The 18,496-nt window shown below is 54.7% G+C and overlaps 2 protein-coding genes across 2 annotated transcripts; one reads left to right on the top strand and one right to left on the bottom strand.

Annotated features, from left to right (window-relative positions):
• Window positions 1-539: 539 nt before the first annotated feature.
• Window positions 540-5,227, bottom strand: dhkK-1 (Hybrid signal transduction histidine kinase K; the record flags this gene model as incomplete). The annotated part of the gene is made up of 2 exons (XM_032030329.1): window positions 540-683; window positions 737-5,227. The coding sequence occupies 2 exons, from the start codon at window positions 5,225-5,227 to the stop codon at window positions 540-542; spliced, it is 4,635 nt and encodes a 1,544-aa protein (XP_031890172.1).
• A 9,283-nt stretch (window positions 5,228-14,510) lies between these two features.
• Window positions 14,511-15,380, top strand: CGGC5_v012552 (uncharacterized protein; the record flags this gene model as incomplete). The annotated part of the gene is made up of 2 exons (XM_032030332.1): window positions 14,511-14,755; window positions 14,828-15,380. 2 exons carry the CDS (start codon window positions 14,511-14,513, stop codon window positions 15,378-15,380), a joined length of 798 nt encoding a protein of 265 aa, XP_031889956.1.
• Window positions 15,381-18,496: the final 3,116 nt, after the last annotated feature.

Below are 18,496 nucleotides of genomic sequence, written 5' to 3'. Positions count from 1 at the left end.
CCCAATCAGGCACTAGGATTGATAAAAAGGAATCATATTCTGGCTTGGCTTTCCAACGCCGAGAGTCTATCATGACAAAAGAGTTGCTGAACTCGAACATGTTGGTTCGTGTTTAGGTAGTTCATTACTGGATGCATCAACCCAACAACGCTCACGTACCATAGCCCACAAGGATCTACACAATACGTTTTGGACGTATCGCACTATGAATATGTCGAGAAATATTTCATTGTCAATGGGTTAACACCCGCCGCCGGTATACCAGTATTGCGTTCTCATCCGTATGCAATCCGCTCCAGACTCCATATCTTTGATTCTCCGGATGCTTCCGTCTCTGAAATGCCAGCCTCATAACCAATTAAACCAACCCATCCTCCAGGGTCTTTTGATGCCAATGCCCCCTATGAACGCCAATCTGGCTAGTCTCTCTGTGCGATAGAGACTGCGGCCAGAAATGTAAAAGGAAGCCCAACCCCCGCTTCGGGCCCGGTATCCGGGCACTCTGAATGCTCATGATGACACGACTCGGCTTGCTGGTGTCAAGCTCTAATTGAGTATGCCGAACTCTGCCCCTCAGTTGAGACGGCAGTCTTTGTGGTAGATAGTGTCTTGTATTTTGCAATCAACTCATTGATCTTGGGTATCAATTCAGGTATTCTGAATGGCTTGGAAATCACGTCATCCTGTAAACATGTTAGTGGAGCCCGAGTTGAGGTACCGGGAAAAGTTCACTTACAATGCCGGCTTCTTTCGCGCTCTCGATTTGCTCAGGCCGCGCGTAAGCCGTAACGGCAATGATGGGGATGTGAGTGATGAGAGTTCCTTCCCTCTCCAATTCGCGAATGCGCCTCGCGCACGTCATGCCATCCATGACCGGCATCTCTAGATCCATCAGAATAACGCTGAGGTCGAAACCTTCCGCCTCTTTTCCAGACCAGAAACGAGACTTCTTGAGTTGATCTAGCGCTTCCCCGCCGTGGTTCGCAACATACGTGTTGTTGCCACAGTTCCTTAATTGCTTCTGGAGAACTCGCTGGTTCACAATGTTGTCTTCCACAATCAAGACGTCCAGAGGTGGAGGTCCCTCTGGCACAGGCTTCCGGTAGGATGCCCTCCGTGGCAGAGAATTCGGGGGAGGGGGTGTTGATGGCGAAGATGTCGGTGCTTTGATCGGTCTGGCGAGGTTCAAAGCCGATAATGTTGTCGAGTCTACGCTCGGTGCGGGCGTCTTGCGGCACTTCACGTAGAATGCAAAAGTGCTACCAATACCCTTCTCCGAGATGACGCCGATTTGGCCGCCTTGTAATTCAGCAAGCATTCGCGAGATGAACAAGCCCAGACCTGAGCCGCCATACTGCACGTGGGTACGCGGTGAGGCTTGCGAGAACCTCTGGAACAGGAGCTTCTTCTCGTCTTCCCGAAGGCCAGGGCCTGTATCCTGGACCGAAAAGTGAAGATTGATTTCTTCTCCCTCGCCCCAATCCTTTTCTTGGGTCAGAGCCTTGACATCCTCCTTACGGCTGGGGAAGAATGAAACACCCTTCTGGGTAACTTCGCGGATATCTTTGGAGGCGCTCATGCTCATGATGATCTCGCGCTTTTCACGGCCTTGGGTGAACTTGATAGCGTTGGTCATCAGGTTGATCAAGACTTGTCTTAGCCTAGACGGGTCTAACCTGACCCAGTCAACAGCATGCTTGTAAAATGCCTGCTCAATTGAGAATTCCAGACGAATGTCATGCGTGCTCAACTCCGACTCGAACATCTTGATGACGTGTCGTACAATCGTGACGGGGTGTGAGTCAACCGGCGTTACCAACAACAGTTGAGAGTCCAACTTGGAGAGTGTCAGAACATCATCTACGATGCGTTTCTGGTGGCTAGCGCAGAGGTTGATTGTGTTGGCAGCCTCCGTACAGCCGTCCAACAACACCTCGAGCTCCTTATGGTCTGGTTGTTGTCCTCGGAACTCCGTGATGCTGTTGACAATCTCGTCTGCGCACTGAAGCACCGCACTAAGGGGGTTGCGCATCTCGTGACTGGTGATGTCGATGAAGTTCTCCTGCTGTCGCTTGAGTTCCACCGCTTCCTCTCTTCGTTGCTTCTGGAAATCCTCGGCCCATTTCTGCGGCGAAATGTCGGTGATACAGCCAAAGATGCTCTTGAGGGTGCCGTGCTCGGTCTTCTCCGGGAATGCACTCATCAACACCCATGTGTCGATGGTGTTGCGTCCGTTTTGCCGACTGCATTTGAATCGGAATTCGACGGTAACAGCCTCCTTGTCTTCGATAAGCTTCTTCCATGAGCGTTCAAGACCTGAACGGTCTTCCTCCCTGACACTTTGCATCCATGTATTGACGCTGTCTTCAGTGCGCGGATGCCTGGATATTTGCCACCACATATCATTGGCGAAGTTGATATGGCCATTGTCATTAGCAATAAAGATGCCAACTGGTGCAAACTCGGCCATTCGGCTAAACTTGTACTCGCTTTCCACCGCCTCTTGGGTTCTCAAGTAAAGCTCCATCTGCAGCTCTTGGCGATCCAGTGCAGCAAGACGAGCGGCCCTCTGGCCCCGCTTAATTTCCTCTTCGAATAGCACAACTGAGGCCATCGAGGTCGCCAGCTGTCTGGAGAGTAGATGAATGAAAAGCTGGTAGTCGTCGTCGTATGGTCTGCGGGGGTTAGTACCCAAGACGATGAAGCCCACCACCGACTCTCCTGCCGTTGTAGGATGCACAGGCAAGATGACAATTGTTTTCGATGGGTCACCGAAACCTCTCCAATCCATGCCCTCGAGCAGCTTGGTCGGAAGGTTGCCGGCTTCTTGGGAGAGAACAATGGGCGCACCCTGCATGGTCATAGACTGACGCATATACGGCGCAAAGCCCTCATCTGAGGACTTGAGATCCAGATGGGTGAGGGCTGTCGGATGCCCGTCAGGAACACCCAAGGAGCCTTCAAGTTGCAAAAGAGGCGGGTGTGCTATACTGCCGGAATGCATTGAAGACACCTCGCTCTCGTTGTCCTCCTTGACAGAATAAATAAGGGCGAAGGGCACGTCCAAGTCATTGAATTCGAGGCCTTCGCGAACCCTTGGCCAAAAGTTCCGGACATCCTTAGCGGCCGCGGTCTTCTCGCCAACCTCTCTCAACGTCAACATGCGGCGTTCGTTGACCTTGCGGCGGGTGTTCTCAAACGCAGGGTTGTAAAGACCGACAATCTGACCGTCGCTTCCCAGCAATGGAATGATTGACCATGAAAAGAAGGTTTCCTCCAAGAAGCCATGTCGCATAATGAAGAGCTGGTTGTCGTTCTTCATGATAGATGTGCCGTTATCCCAAGCGTTGCTTACCACACCCTCCAGCTCCGACCAAATTTCAGCCCAGGCATCCTTGTACCGCATGCCCATGAGCTGTGGGTGTTTCTGGCCGGCGAGCTCCACGTACGCCTCGTTGTAGAGGATGACATTGTCTCGGCTCCAGTACATGGCCGCCGGGTGAGGGCTGCCCATGACCATGTTAGCCATGGCTCTGAGATCCGAGCTCCAGTGCTCGATAGGCCCGAGCGCGGTGGAAGCCCAGTCGACGTTACGAGCAAAGCGGATGTGGTCGCTAAGATCGTCGGTGATTTGAATGCGTGTCCAGTCGAAAGAGGGCTTCATCATGTTTGTCTGGAACACCTGCTGAGTAAATTCGTCCGTGTGATGCCTCCCGCCATCGTCCGCCATTATGCAATCCTCGCCCATGGTTGTGTCATTCATATCGTGGGTATCCGAAACGGCATCACCAAAATAGTCAGGCTCCTCTTCTATTTGCAAGATTGTCGGCTGCGGAGAAGGACCTTTGTGCCGTTGTTCAAGGACCGCCGACTCTTCAGCTAGCGGGGCTGGCGAGTCGGGAGCGGTTGACACAGCACTCATGTTGCCGCTCACGAATCGATAGCGCTTGCGCAAGGTTGAGCAAGTCCACGTGATGCCTCCATAGTTGTGAGATGGAAGGCATACATCCAACGACTCCTGGTTTTTTACGAAACTCATGGCCCACGCTTTGAAATGCGTATACTCAGAATTCTTAATGGCGTCGTCCCCTTCTACTGACAGCAACTCCAAAACACCGACCGAGGCTCTTAGGGCCGCGTTAGCATACAGCAGGTGAAGCGCCGTCCTTTGGTTGTTGACGGGATTTGCCAGGTCTATAATGAAGGTTGGGCGCTCATCCTGCTCGAGAAGCTCGACAACACCAATATTCCTCAGCTCTGCGACGCCTGGGCCTGTGGACTGGCTGATTGGGCTTCGCGACGAGGTCAAGGTGGCCTCTGCAGAGGAAGACAAGCTGCTGCTCCCGGGAGTGCTACCAGACCTAGCAGCGCCACGAGCATGTACGGTGCCGCGGGCCAGACGGACAGTATGGACGCCATCGTTCTCCTCCCTCAGACGGGCCAGCAGAACAGCGGCGGCGTCTGAGGGAGGTAGAGGGTTCGGGCGAGTGGGCATGGGTCGGCGGGTGTTGGAGCGGGAAAAGAACAGAGGGGACGTGACCCCTTGGTTTCGTGCAGCCAGTATTGCCGCTGCGGTGGGAGGCCTAGGTAAGTCGATGGTCCTCGGGGGAGCTAGACGGCGCGGCTTCTTCAGCGGAGAGGGTTGGGTGTCGATCTGATGAGTCTCTTCATCCGACAGACGCTTCGCTTGTAGGGGTGCTGGCCTCGTCAGGCGCGGACGAGAGGGCTCCTCGGTGGGTGAGTATGTGGTGGGAGAGGTCGGATCGGAGGTGGGCGTAAGGAGAGACTTTGAGACGTTGTCAAAGGGATTTTCGCAAGTTGTAGCGCTATACGTCAAACCGTACCGACTAATATCGGGTGTTGTCCATTGTCCCTCGGGGCTGAAGACGTTGGTGGAGGGAGGCGGCGAGGCGGGCAGATAGCGAGGGTTGCTGGACTGAGAACCGGAACCCGGGCCCTGGAGAGGATTGACGGACTCGGCGGCGGGGGAAGCAAAGGCAGGGCTCTCGGGTGTCGCAGCGGTGGTGTTGGAGGTCTTCGCAGCCGGGGTAGCGAAGGGATATGAGTTCGGTGTCTTCGTTTTCGCGGTCTTGGTGGTGGTATTGTTGATGTTCTTCGGGGAATTCGCGGTGTATCCTGCTGTGGTGTAATGGGGTCGGATCGTCGGGGAGGACTGTGGCAGATAGTGGATGGCGGGTTGTGGAAAAGAGTCGTCGCCCTTCGGCATGAATGCGCAAGAGGGAGGGCAAAGATGGTAGGGCCCAGAAAGTCGGACCGGTCTGGAAATTTTCGTCTCGTGGCTACTCTAAGTGTATGGTTCTCTTCCCCTGCCGAAACTAAAATGATCGTCTTAGCGACAGCGGAGACGGGAGGTGAAGCAGAGCAGCAGCAGCAGCAGCGGCAGCGGCAGCAACAACAGGCGAGGCAAGGCAAAGGCAAGGCCAGCGCAGAGGCGGAAAGGCACGACGACTGAAAGACAAAGGGCACGGACGGGAAGGGCGGGCACAGGCGCAGCACCGAATAGGCGGAATAGGCGGGCGCGAGCAGGTGAGCACGGGCACCGCACCATGGGAAGAGGTAAGGTACGGTACGAATAAGGCAGTGGAGGGCAGGGTGATGCTGGCCAGGTGGTAAGGTAAGGGTGGAGGTGGGGAGGAGTAGCTGAGGTGCACCGCTTGCCCTGCAGCAGCGACCAGAGGGCGACGAGCAGGAAGCAGGAGATTCTGGTGGTTCGAGTTGGCGGTGGTAGCGCGCAAGTGGTCAACCTCAGGTCAGGCACCTCAAGGAACCTTGCCCATCTCAGATACCTCACCTAGCGTGGTAGTGGTAGCGGGTGTAAGAGGTAGTACCTCAAAGTAAGGGTAAGGGTAAGGCAGGCAGGTGAAGGTAAGAAACGCTGTAGCGGCGGGTAAGGTGTAAAGTAAAGAGCGGGCAGCGGGTGAAAGGCGCATGCATCACAGGCCTGGTACCCGGCTCTTTCTTTCTTGTGCTGTCTGTCGTTGGCGTTGGCGTTGTCGTCGTCGGCGAAGAGCGGAGTGCGACAACGACAACGACGGGCGACGACGATGTTTTGGGGGGGACGGAGACAGAGACAGAGGCCGGGGCCACCCACTGAGGTGGACGGACTGGACCCGACTCCGACCTGGACCTGACCAGGACAGGCAGGGCACAATGGGCTGGAGGAGGCTTGGACGAGGGGGCACTTTCCCAGTATCACCGGGGGTGGATAGGTGCAGAGGTGCAGCGGACGGGGGGTGGATGTCGTATCGACTGGGCTGGACTCGGGGCCTTCTCTCTCTTTTTTTCTGCTCCTCCCCTCCCCTTGAAGTGCACTTTGCTTTCACCTCCGACAAGGGAAGCCCAGGAGCTGAGGAAAGGTTTACGGAAGGAGCCGCAGTTCGCAGCAGCCAGTTGTGGCAGTGGCAGTGACGATAAACGTTGAAAGGAAAGAAAGCAACGACGATGGACGAGACAGAGGAGAGACGAGAGACGAGGAAACGGAGCAGCAATTACCAGGATAAGGATGCGTCAACTTAGTCCAATCCAGTCTGTCGGTCTTGGGGTCAACACCACACACGAAGTGCGGTGGACGACTTTGCGTACGCGGTGGGTGAGATGAGATGCGATACAATGCGCCGCCGAGGCTGCTCTGCTAAAGGGGCTCTTGGAAGGGTGACCAGTCGGTAATCACTGGTATCGTCGGTATTGGTGCTGGCTGGCGCAAGGTGCGTCGAGAGTCGTGTGCGGTACGTGTTCGTGTGCGTGTGCGTGTGAGGTGGCTGCGATGTGTGAGGTGCTGCTGCTGCTGCTGCTGTGCCGTGCGGCCGTGCTGGCGTGAGCCCTGTGCTTCCGAGTACCCTCGTCCTAGGTCTGTCTTCTCAACAACGGGATAATTGACGGGCGACTGGCGACTGGTGACTGGCGACTGAGCGAAATGGCGGCGGGCAAGGACAAGACGGGATAGGGGTGTATCGCAATTGTCGTGGACCGGTGGGTTAGATGTACGTGGATCGGGGAAGAGAAATCGAGGGGCACTATGGGAAATCGGTATCTCGATGTTGAAGAGGGAGGACAAGGCAAGGGAACGTCGTATTAGCTCTGCTTCGGGTTCGGCTGTTTTTGTTGCGCTTGCTTCTGCCAAAGCATACCATCCGGCTAAGCAAAAACCGACTTGGACTCGTTTGGTTTGGTCTGGACTGCGGCTGGTTTGGTCTGGTTTGGTGGCTCTCTGGCCTGTGTCTGCTCAGGTAATCTCTCTCCTCGGAGGCTAACGAAAGGGACTAAGGCAATGCGAGGCAAGGTAGGTCGGAGGAGGCAGAGGACAGGACGGGATGTGTTGGGATGGGACGAGAACAAAGAGGAGGAGGAGCGAGGAGGGCAAGGTCTAGGGTGTGAATGAGTAGGGAGAGAGTGTGCCGCACTCGAATGCCTTAAGGTCCAGTTCAAACCCGCAAGATATGCGACCGCGTGTGTTGTGTAAAGCAGGTCGATTGGGTGTGTGTATGTGTTTGTATGCGTGTGTAACTACTAGGTAGGTAGGCAGGCAGGTAGGTCTGGCAGAGAGACGACAAGAAAAGGTAGGAGAGACGTAGATGTAGAAAGCAGTCAATATTCCAACAGTCACCATCGCATAACAGATTGGAAAGAAAACATTGATTACATGGCAGGTGCAGTGCAGGTGGACAACAGCTGCCTATGCTATGTCAGAGGTAGTATGGCATGGCATGGCATGGCATGGCATGGACGCTACGAACAGGAAAGACCCTTCGGCCAAATCCATCCGCGTCCTTCCTTCCTTCCCTCCCGGCGTCGCCATATTCTTGCTTTTTCTTCCTGCTTGGTTTCCGTTACTCACAACCTTGGACCAATCTATCCTCCCCCACAACGAGTGAGGTAAAAGCCAAGCACGACGAGTCCTTACCCCTTCTCGCACTAGGTAGCCCTGCCGACAATGGGCGGCGCTATCGACACTCGACGGAAACATCGACAAGAATGACGGCCCTCGCTGTTTTGATAACTAGCGGCAACGGATCTGTGGTTGCGCCAGACAAAAATCAGAGGACTTTTGTGGCACTTGGAACGGCGCGCGTGTTTGACTCCACCCTATTCCCTATTCCCGACCTGCTTACGACCAGTTACGGCCAGTGTGTCTTCTAACCTCTGCCCCCTCCTCGGCTTCAGGTACCGCAGCTACTTCACCTACCGTACCGATACCGACCAATGCTGGGCTTACGACGGGTCCCGCGCCGCGGTCGAGGGTGAGGTGGGATTCGGGTTCACCACGAACTGGGACTGGGAACCGGGGTTGAGACGGGGCACAGCTGGCATACGGCAGCGTGGCATTTTGGACCCGGGTCTGGATTCTTGTCGCGACTCGCCCTTTTCCCACAGAATTACGACCTGTGCTTTGTTCGGTACGAGTACCAGGCGCACACACAACACACACAGCACACATCCACACGGCGACTGCTTTGGTGATCCAGCAGCAGCGCGAATCTGCATAATGCAACGGGGGACCATGCCGGTGCCTTTCTCTCCTCTCATGTCGTCTTCTTCTCGTTATTAGGGGATTCCTGCTGCTGGGCTGTCTGCTGTGCAACAACATGCAAGTCGTGTCCCACAGGTCCCTTCCAGACTCCTGCTGATCTTTTCCAGCGAGCCAATGACACTGCTTCGGAGTCAAGTCCCTGGAGAAACACCACCACCAGCGACTGCTCTGGCCTCCAGTCCCCATGGCTGCCCCACTCACTGCGCCAAGCTCTCCCGTTTTGTCCAGTCAGGGCCGCAGCTTGGCCCTGCAGGTGGGTCCCATCTTTTTGCTTCACGCAGTGCGCCAGGACTCGACTCCGGGCGAGTAGCAGCAGCAGCAGCAACAGCATCAACAGACGACGGCTGACAATTTGATGCCACGCGGAAACTATAATTGCCGCCGACTTCAAACCAAGGGTGACGGGATGCTAAGAGAAAGTCATGGCAAGCCGCGGGATGGATCCAGCTCCTCGGGGGCCTTATGTCAGAACTTGTTCATCGTGCATCCGCCTCCAACCCAGCAGCCTGGACACCAAGCCTGTGGCCGGCCTGCGCCGTGCACTCAAACCAGATGCGCGCTGCCTCGAACGTACAAAGGTGAGGGCGTCCCCCCCTTCCACCAAAAAGGGTGGGTAAGCAAAGACTTTGGCCCATGTCTCTGTCTGTAGCAGCCAAGCTGCCCAGCTCATTAAGGGCTTTCATGCGTCGCGCGTTCGATGCGCTCGGCAACAGATATTTCCCACATCACACGCCCTCTCCTCCCGCAGTCACTCGGCCGTGTGCGTCCAAAATTGTGGCATGCGACATTGACATGGTGGTGGCTGTATCAGTCAGTGGTGAACCCTTGCATGAGAGACGAGGGAAAAGGGAGGAAGCGAGCAGATCGCTGGGGAGGGGGCGTTTGAGGGGGTTACCGTCCGAGGACCGAAACGTGGGGAATGGGAAGGGAAGAGGGGGGAACTTTTCAACAAGCTTCGAGCAACATGAGATTTTCGTCCAGGGGATTGGAGAGACGGGATGGAAACCGCTCCACCACGAAGCAATTCGGCTTTTGCCCTTAGTCCTGATGATCGCTGCCTCGCTTGGCAACGAGACGAAGGATGAGGCGAAATATGGGATGCTCTACTATGTGCACATCAAGAATTGCGCGCGCACTGCCGCCGTTGCCCGCGACAGTGAATATCTCACCGTCCAGATTGGAAACCGCCAGCAGCCACATTTAAACCGCCATGCCCATTCATCATGGCGATATCAACGCTACGTTGTATGGACATAAGGTTTTGCTTCTCAGACAATGACAGAGAATGACGATGGAACATGTCACAAGAGACCGGGGAGAAAGACAGAGGGTCACCATGTTAAAATCTCGCGCTCAACAGGTACGTTGTGCTGTCGTGCTTTAGTATCTCTCATCTCTTCGCATGGCTTAATTCCTATAGGCTCGCGCTCACATGATATCGATCTGACTTGTCCTTTGCATGCAACGGTCCGACGTCCTCTCCCGAGTGTCTCTCACTCTCTCTCTCTCCATGACCAGGAATGCAATCCTGGACGAAGCGAACCTCTTTTGAGACATTGGGAAACGAAACGGGAACCCATGAGAGAAAGAGAGCGAGAGAGAGAGAAAAGCAACGACTGCGCGAGCATGGATGGACGGCCACTACGGTGTCTTTGCCTCGGCGCGCCCCGTGATGCACGTCCAGTTCCAACACCCGTTCAGGAAACATTTTTCAATCTGTTGAGGATGGCGAGATGATGTGCGCGCGCTGCAAGTAACCATCTCGAAGCATCTGGCAATTTGTCCATCCAGCATTTAATTGTTGTGCGTATAGAAAGTACGCGGGTCGCTGGATAGCTTCATGCAGTCGAAATGTACCCGCACTGCAATGAACGAGAGACATGCACTACGTCACCCAATTTTCTGCAATGATGCGGCATCTTTTCTGGTCTCGTCTAGCAAGACATCAAGTTGAAGTCCGTGGTCTCTCATTCCTTGAACCCAGCCACAGAAGAATTGAGGTTGCGCCGTCGTCAGCAACGGCTGCCAAAAGCACCGGGCAAGCAAAAGCAGCAATGGCAATTGGATTTCGGTAACCATTTTGGTGGATGAATTTGGATGGGAAAGAGCGAGTTCCCCTCCACTTGGCCCGTGCCCTCCGACGCCAGCGCCAATTCGAGGCAGGGACGTCCTTGTCCTTGTGGCTCCTGCTCCCCTGTCGGTCTCGAACTGGCGCGGTCCAGACCGTGGTCGCCCCCACCCCGAGCTCGCCGATCGATGATCGTCACCTGCCAGTTCCCCCCATCGCCCAAGCCCGGTTTCATTGGTCCCATTCCGGCTTCACGCTTGTCAATTGTCTGTCTGCACTCTGCACTCTTAGCTACCTGCCAGCCTGACTGGCCTTGCTGCTATGTGCCGTTTTCTTCTTTGCGGATGATTCCCTGTTCGACGGCTTGCTTGTGTTGGGTAAGTCCAGCTTCAGCTTCTTCTTTGCTGATGCCTCTGACAGGTCAACACCCAGTTTTTTTTTTTGGCCCTAGCAAGCAGGGAGCCTGCGCCCACCTGAAGGTGCAGCTGTTGGGACTCTTCTCAAGTGAGCGCAGCACAGTCACTCACTCCAAACCACGCCTTGCTGGTCAGCACCAAAGGCCGTGTCTCGTTGCATTCAGCCATGATCTTCGGTCCACCTCTTCTCTCAAAGACGCCGCACCCCGTTCCGTATCCAGTGCCGCACCGTACCTTGCCTGGCCGTTCCGAACGCCGGTAGTTGTCAAGCAGGCGAACAAGTACTGCCGCCTCTCCCACGTCTGATCAGCACAACAGCTTTCCTCTTCCACCTAGCAGAGGCACAGATCTCCCCGCCTCCTGCATCCCGAGGCTTTCAAAGGACACCGTTTGGAATCATTGCCAATCATCCATCATCATACGATGCTTGTAGGGCCGTAAGTTACCTGTGGCTGTCCGGCCTCGTGCGGACGAACTGCCCGACCGCCACCAACACAATTTCCAGCGCCTGAACGGGGGCCTGAACAAGCGGATCGCCCGGGACTTGGCCAAGCGGGCGGAAACCAGCTGTGTAAGCCCTTTCTGGGGGCTGTTTGCTTCCAAAACACACTTTTACGGTTGCATGCCCGCCCCCGAGACCTGCTGGTCTTCTTGTCTCTTGCCGGGTCCTTTTGCCAGAGGGTGTGCCTGGGACGGGCTTGGGGAGACCGCGCACTCCGGTGACCTCAAAGAAGCGAACGATATCCTCTCGCATGCCTCCTTGTGCGAGGGCAGCGTCAATGCCAGGCAGCCCCAAGGTCTCACTTCGGAGCCGGGGGAAACCTCGAGCGCGCAGAGCTAACGCCAGCCAGCCTTGAATGTCGGTGGAGGGATGGCACGCATTCCTTGCCCGCGAACTGGTCTCTGCGGGAAGTGCGCGGAAATCTCTCTCGCAGCCCTCGCGCCTTTAACCCTGGTGAGACTAGGCGATTGCCAGGAGCCGAGCTGCTATCTGCTTTCTATTCTTCTCTCATTGGATTTCCAACCAGAAGAATGCCAGGCGAGGGAGCGCCTCAACCGTCTCACATGCCTCCACGGCCTGTGTTCCGAACGTCTGCGCCAACCAAAGGGCGCAAGCGAGACGTTGAGCCTTTCCACGGACGAATTGCCCCGGCGTGTTAAGTCGCGAATCCGAGCAAAACGCTCGACGTCCATGCCGTTCAGGTCAACGGCGTATCTGTAGCAGCATGTTACACAATCTCTCCAGAGAACAAATTGTGGCCGATATGAAAATACCAGGAGGATTCAAGCGTCGAAGCCCCCTTCGTCATCCCGCCGTCACCAAGATATAACCGGCTGGTATCCATGAGCGCGGTCTAGGCCTTGCTAACATCGAACATCGTCGCTGTGAGAAGCGAGAAATCAGCCCTATCTCTCGTTAAAATGGAACGGGGTCTTTCCATCTCCTGGGTGCATGACGCAAGGAGAAACGGGCCAACAAGACGCCCATTGGTTGGAGCGAGCACCGAGATTTGGCTAGGCATAGCATTCCTGCCCATTTCTTCGCCCGGGTGGGGTTCTGAGTCGCGAGGAGCCATGTCTCGTCTCGCTCCTCCCTCTCCGCATGAGAAACCTCATCTCCGCTTCAACCACGAGGCGCCATCGGTGTTGTCCGAGCATTCGCATTGTCGGAGCCGCTAACGACTGAGCACACGGCTGAGTTTTGTTCTCCGGAGACGCACGACAGTGGGCATCATTGCGTACGTCTTCCTTTGGGGGCTGTTACGAGTGTAGCACCTCCTTCGGTCACCGTGTTGTCGGTGCTGACACGTTGAACCAGCCTGATGGGTTCGTCCGGTTGATTCGCTGTCTGTCAAGCTGGCAGTCAGCTATACCCAGAATACTTCACCCGATGGCACCCAAAGCAGGCAGAGCACATGCAAGTCACTCGTGGTGGTTGGCAAGGCACGACGCGGGTCAAGCTCATTTGTCATCTGAGGTGGCAGTCAGAGTCCCATTCTCGTGGCACTCTTGCGTGCCTTGCTGCCCCCCTATTAATATCTTTCGTCGATGATCCTTTGCTTATTGCCGGTAGATCGGATCGTCGCTCACCTAAGCCCGCGATGTGGGATTCCCGACAGCGTCCCGGTCTACGGACACCTTACCTTGCTGTCGGACACCGCTAGAAGCTTGTCTCCCTTGACAGACGATGGCAGCTTCTTGACAGCGAAAAAAGCACGGTGTGATCGTCGGTGTCTAAGGGTCTCTTCAGTCTAAGGTAGTGCTCTCCAAAGACACGTGCCATGCGCGGCGTCTGGTTGTTCCCGCCCGTGGGCCGTTGCCACCATTCCGGGAAGCAGACGGGAGGCCGTCAACCGGCCGGCCCGCTTTATCAGATCCATGAACGGGTGCCCCATCACATCGCGAGACAAGACGCTTCGCAGCAAGCGCCGAGTGTGCAGTCTCGTTCGGTAGAACCAACATAATCACCCAACATCCGGGGTTTCCACCTGTCCATCACTGTGCGTCAACGCAAGCGATCACGCCGCTTCATCCCTGATTTCTGCTGCGTTTGCGGTCGCATCGCACCAGCATCGCACGAAAAGGCTGATCTGCCCTCCTCTCTCAGTCCACAGCTCCCCCCAACGGACAGTGATTGAGTGACCGGGAAAAACGGCCCCCAGCCATCCAAGACCCTTGTCCCGTCCTCACCCTGCCCCCGGTCGAAAAAAAAGACGGGCGGGTATTGTGCGCAACGTCGCGTATCGCCGTGCCCATTGGCTAATGCGCCCAGGGGCCGGCCAATCGAACGGCCCCTCCCCAGCCCGGCGCTTAGCACCTCTGCCCGCCTCCGCTCCTCATTGGGCACCGCCGCTGTGATTGTCGACCACGGCACATGCAGCAGCCGTCCAATGCCGCGACCCCAAGCTGACCCGGGCCACCGACCTGCTTGCCAGCGGCCCCCCTCTCTGTGAACCGGTGAATGGTGAATGGCGAAGAGAGCGAATGTGTGTGTGGGCAAGCAAGGCCCGGGTGAAGGCGTGAATCTGCAAGAGATGGCCATTAAACTGCCACCCTGCCCCAACCGGGCTCGGCGGTCGCTTTGCAACCTCTCTTCTCCTTTCCCCTCTTTGAAGATTCGCGAGCGGAACCGACGACGACGACAATAACGATAACGAAGGGAACGGCGGAATAGTGCTGATTTTCGTTTAACAGCTGAGGTCGAGTGCTGGTACTCTGACCAATGTGAAATCCCTCCCATTGTTTGCCTCGGCGACGACTGCGCCTTCAGCGGGATAAGAATAGTCGACCAACACCCCCAAGCTTTCCAACCAGGCCGGAGGAATAGTGAGGAGAGAGTAGGACAAGACGTTTGCCACACCCGCGGGGGCAGTACAATAACGCAACCCGCCCACCTCGAACCTCGAACGGGCGCGAGCGCGCGCGGGCATATCGCAAACCGCTTTAATCATCATACCAAATCCACGGCCTCACCAAGATGGCATACAAGATCCTGCACAGGAAATGGCTTCTCAGGCCATGGATGTGGGCCATCTTCCCGCTCGAGCTGGCCGGCCTCGTGCCGCTGCTCGTCCTCTTCGGCATCGCCCAGCCGGACCTCTACCGCACAAAGATGTGGGAGATTGGACACGCCTACGGCTTCAACTCGAGCCCGAACATGGTGCTCTACGCCTACGCCAACTATGAGTCCCTGCCGACGGTTCCCTTTGTATGGACGAGGACGTAAGTTTTGTTCTTGTGGATGAGTTTGAAAGAGATTTGGAAATTGAAGGAAGCTGACACTCAAATGAACAGACTGACCGACTTCAACGTCGCCCTCTCCGTCATCACCCTCTTCCTCCTCCTCACCAAGCTCGTCTTCTTCATCATGAAGTTCTGGTTCCCCCTCCTCGCCGTCGGCATCAACGTCGCCATGGTCGCCATGTACACCGTCTCCGTCTACGGGCAGATGGGCCCGGACCACGCGGACTCGCGGTACCCCTCCAACGTAGCGTGGTACATTTCAAAGTCTTGCTCGTACGCGGCGCCCTACAGGGCCGAGAAGTCGTGCATGCTCGCCAAGAGCACCTTCGCCGTGACGGTGTACATGCTGTTCCTGTTCCTGTGCAGTCTGGGGATTGCGGTGTACGTGTGCCTGCCGAACAAGTTCGACAAGGAGGGCGCCGAGGACGAGGAGGCTGCGGGGAGCGACGGCAGCTCGCCGGTGGACCCGAAGGAGGCGCGGGAGTGGGAGATGAGGGACATGCAGAAGGGCCCGGCGACGCCGAGGACGGTGCCGTATACGCCGCGGACGATGGCGTTTCACACGCTGGATCGGAAGTTGCCTTTGAGGCAGCAGTACGGTTGAGCGTGAGACGGTATGTCTTCACATCTTCATATGTGGTGGTGGAGCAGAGGGAGGGCGGTGGTTTTTTATGGCTTTCCTTACCGTCTAAATATAACTTTTCATTTTGTCGTCTACGCGGCTTAGGTCTATGGTACCCGCGCGGAAATAAGCTCTCAATGATGCCCCGAAGAGGGATGAAGTGTTCAGGATGATGAAGTACCCTGGATGTATAGTAGCGGATTATGTGTCTGCGTCAAATGATATCAATCACTTCAAGAAGCAGCTATGGAAGACGGCGTGAATGTGGCGGTAGGAAAACCAGCAAGAGGTAGGTCATCTGCAAGTGTGGCTGCTATGATGTTAAGCTGGCTTCTGAAGTCTATATAATACATAAAGTATGAGAGGTCTTGGTGAAATAGCGACCGGCCAATAGCCAGTACTCTCTGATCTTTGTCACTTTCGTTTCTGGGTGTACGCCTCACAAGTTGATCACTCAGCACATGGGACATCTGTGGCAGCTGCTCGTTAATGATCGAACTTGTCTAGAGTCTTTCCCTGTCTGTCGTTGTTGTCTGGCGTCTTGTGCTGTTTATACTGAACAGCAACTGCTGTAATGGTACAGCCCGATGCTTTCGAACAGCCAGATTGACACCTCGATTGCATTGAAAAAGTCTTTAGACCAGTATTTTCTGGAGATGAACGTTATGAACGCGCGCAATCATTTGTCATCCACATCTGATCCCAATATTTGCTTCGAAAGAGGAGAACAACCCAGATATTCGGGGCGTATGCTAGCTGCTTTAATACCTCTCAGAACGAGATGACCCCAGCATCTTCTTGTTAGTTGAAACCAAACCTGCGCGTGACGGTCTGTCGTTACCATTACCATTTCCGTGCATGCGCATAGAGGGAGGATCTTTTCCCGGTGTCATGGCTCCACGCGCTTTGATTACCAACTTGTGACTCTTTGTTGGGCCGATGTCCTCCGCTCTTAAAATGTCGCTGGAAGAGACTTGAGCCACTTTACGAGATATAACTCCCATTTATAAGTACGCAAGAGGTGCAGATCTCTGGACGCCCTGTCCAGATACTGGTCGTCATCTTCATCGATCCCGACTGTGCTCCGAGTCACTACCTTGCACTACAGGGTCAGGACTCTCAAGTGGACGTGATCTATTGGGAACAACGAACCAAGTGGCTCTTGGGTGTACGAGTCAACGAATACATCGGCAATGCCAGAGAGCTGAGTGAGGCTTCACAAGTTACCACTTGTAGTCTCCATACCTTCTTTTCGCTGATGGCCCATCGTGTTACTAGCAACTTCCATTGGCCTCTCTACTAATAACATTCTAAGCACCCCGTCATTGCTGGGGAGAATTCGAAGAAAGGAAACGATGGCACTGTGATTTATAGAGGGAGCATATCGACCTTATCACCGGCACGAGATCGAAGAATTACAGGACCTTGATCCTCCCTTTCATCACTCTACAATTAAGAGCAAGATCCATTGCTTCCTTTCCTCAGGCCGGCCAGAATATCTTGGTATTGAATAGGCTTATTTGTGACAAAATACTCAGGCACTAGAACTCAACATCAACAGCCTTGACGGACGTTAATCAAATGTTGTCCCGGTAAACAAGTATCAAGTATGGGACCTGCTCAGACCTCGCACATGACTCTCGTCGTGCTATGAGCATCCGTGTAGATGTTATCAAATCAGAGATCGTCGCATGGCATTTGGCATTAGAACCAAGCTTATCGCGAGCATCTTGGGATTTTATAAGCCCTTTAGATAATCTGAGGAGCGATTGACAGACGAGTTACACACTTTGAAATATAGTACCAAATGGGAAACCAGACTGCTTCCTGGCAGATGCAGGTTTAGGAGAAGAACGGAGAGACCAAGGGACTTATTAAAAGGCGAATTGAACCCGCCAAGTCAGAATCCGCAAACAATGGGTTACACGCATCAAGCTTATTGTTCTCTATATACATCATGATACCAGGGATGAAAGGAGTTGTGGACTGAGCTGCTCAGTTACAGGTGGCCCAGTAAATTGAGTCTTCACGGTCTCATTGAAGTCCTCGAACGGAATACACTAACACTAACAAAACAGACTGGCGCTACTGGCCACGTTAGATACGGCATGATTCTCATACCTGTTCATCATTCCGAGGCGACTACTTCGTTTGTCTTGCGCTATGTGCCTCTCCCAAATAACTTTCGGGCACCCAAATGACATCGACGTTTAGCTCCGAGAGCTACGTTCAGTCCATCATTCAAATCTAACCCCTCACCAAATATCAGCGCTACTGTATAAGATAGCCAATCAAGCTGAATAGTACTGCACAGCACCAAATAACTTAGTCGTCTCTCGTGGATGAAGTCGTCGCTCGTCGCAATGGCCCCCCTGCGTCAGCTTGATGTCTGAAGAACCGAGATGTGGTGCTTTCGGCAGAGAAACACTTCGACCAACACAAAGTCACAGACCTCTCTCATGAATATACCAGTACATACCACGGGCAAGAATGACAGACACCAAATCATAACGAATCAAGGTATAAATCACACTGAACTCGGCGGTGGATCTCAGTTCGGAGACGGCCAAAGTGCTCAAAGCCGCATATTGCAAAACAACCCGAAGCTAGACAATTGTTACAGATTCACTCGGAGACAGAATACAACCTCATATTTATACAACAACAATGTCTTCGGCACATAGAAGCAGGGATGACGCAGCCGGACCGACCGTTGCGGCCGGCCCCTCTCCGGTCGCCAGGGTGTGGATCCCCAGGACCAAGCCCTGGTTGGCGAGGGCTTCATGTCACCTCCACCGCGCGGAAAACCTCAACAATCTCAGGAAGGGTGGCCGAGTTGGTTATGGCGCCAGGTTAAGGTCAGCTTAACATCTGTTTCCTGGTGGGGCAACCCGCGCGAGTTCGAGTCTCGTCCCTTTCAAAGATGACTTTTTGCCGTTTTCAGCCAGATGTCAAGATCACATTTTTTCACGGTTGGTCTTGTGATGTTTGTTTCCAAATTTTAAAATGAGTCATTTCGTAGGTCATGAGCGTGTGAATTCAGTCGCCTTATGCGCCATGGTGAGGACAATAGCCGTCAGAACTCCAGCCCAACAGGC

Source organism: Colletotrichum fructicola (genome assembly GCF_000319635.2).
Source record: "Colletotrichum fructicola Nara gc5 chromosome Unknown KSG_Nara_v1_contig07, whole genome shotgun sequence".
Lineage (NCBI taxonomy): Eukaryota > Fungi > Ascomycota > Sordariomycetes > Glomerellales > Glomerellaceae > Colletotrichum > Colletotrichum fructicola.
The sequence above is the reverse complement of the archived record's forward strand: the minus strand, read 5'-3'. Positions and strand labels throughout refer to the sequence as shown.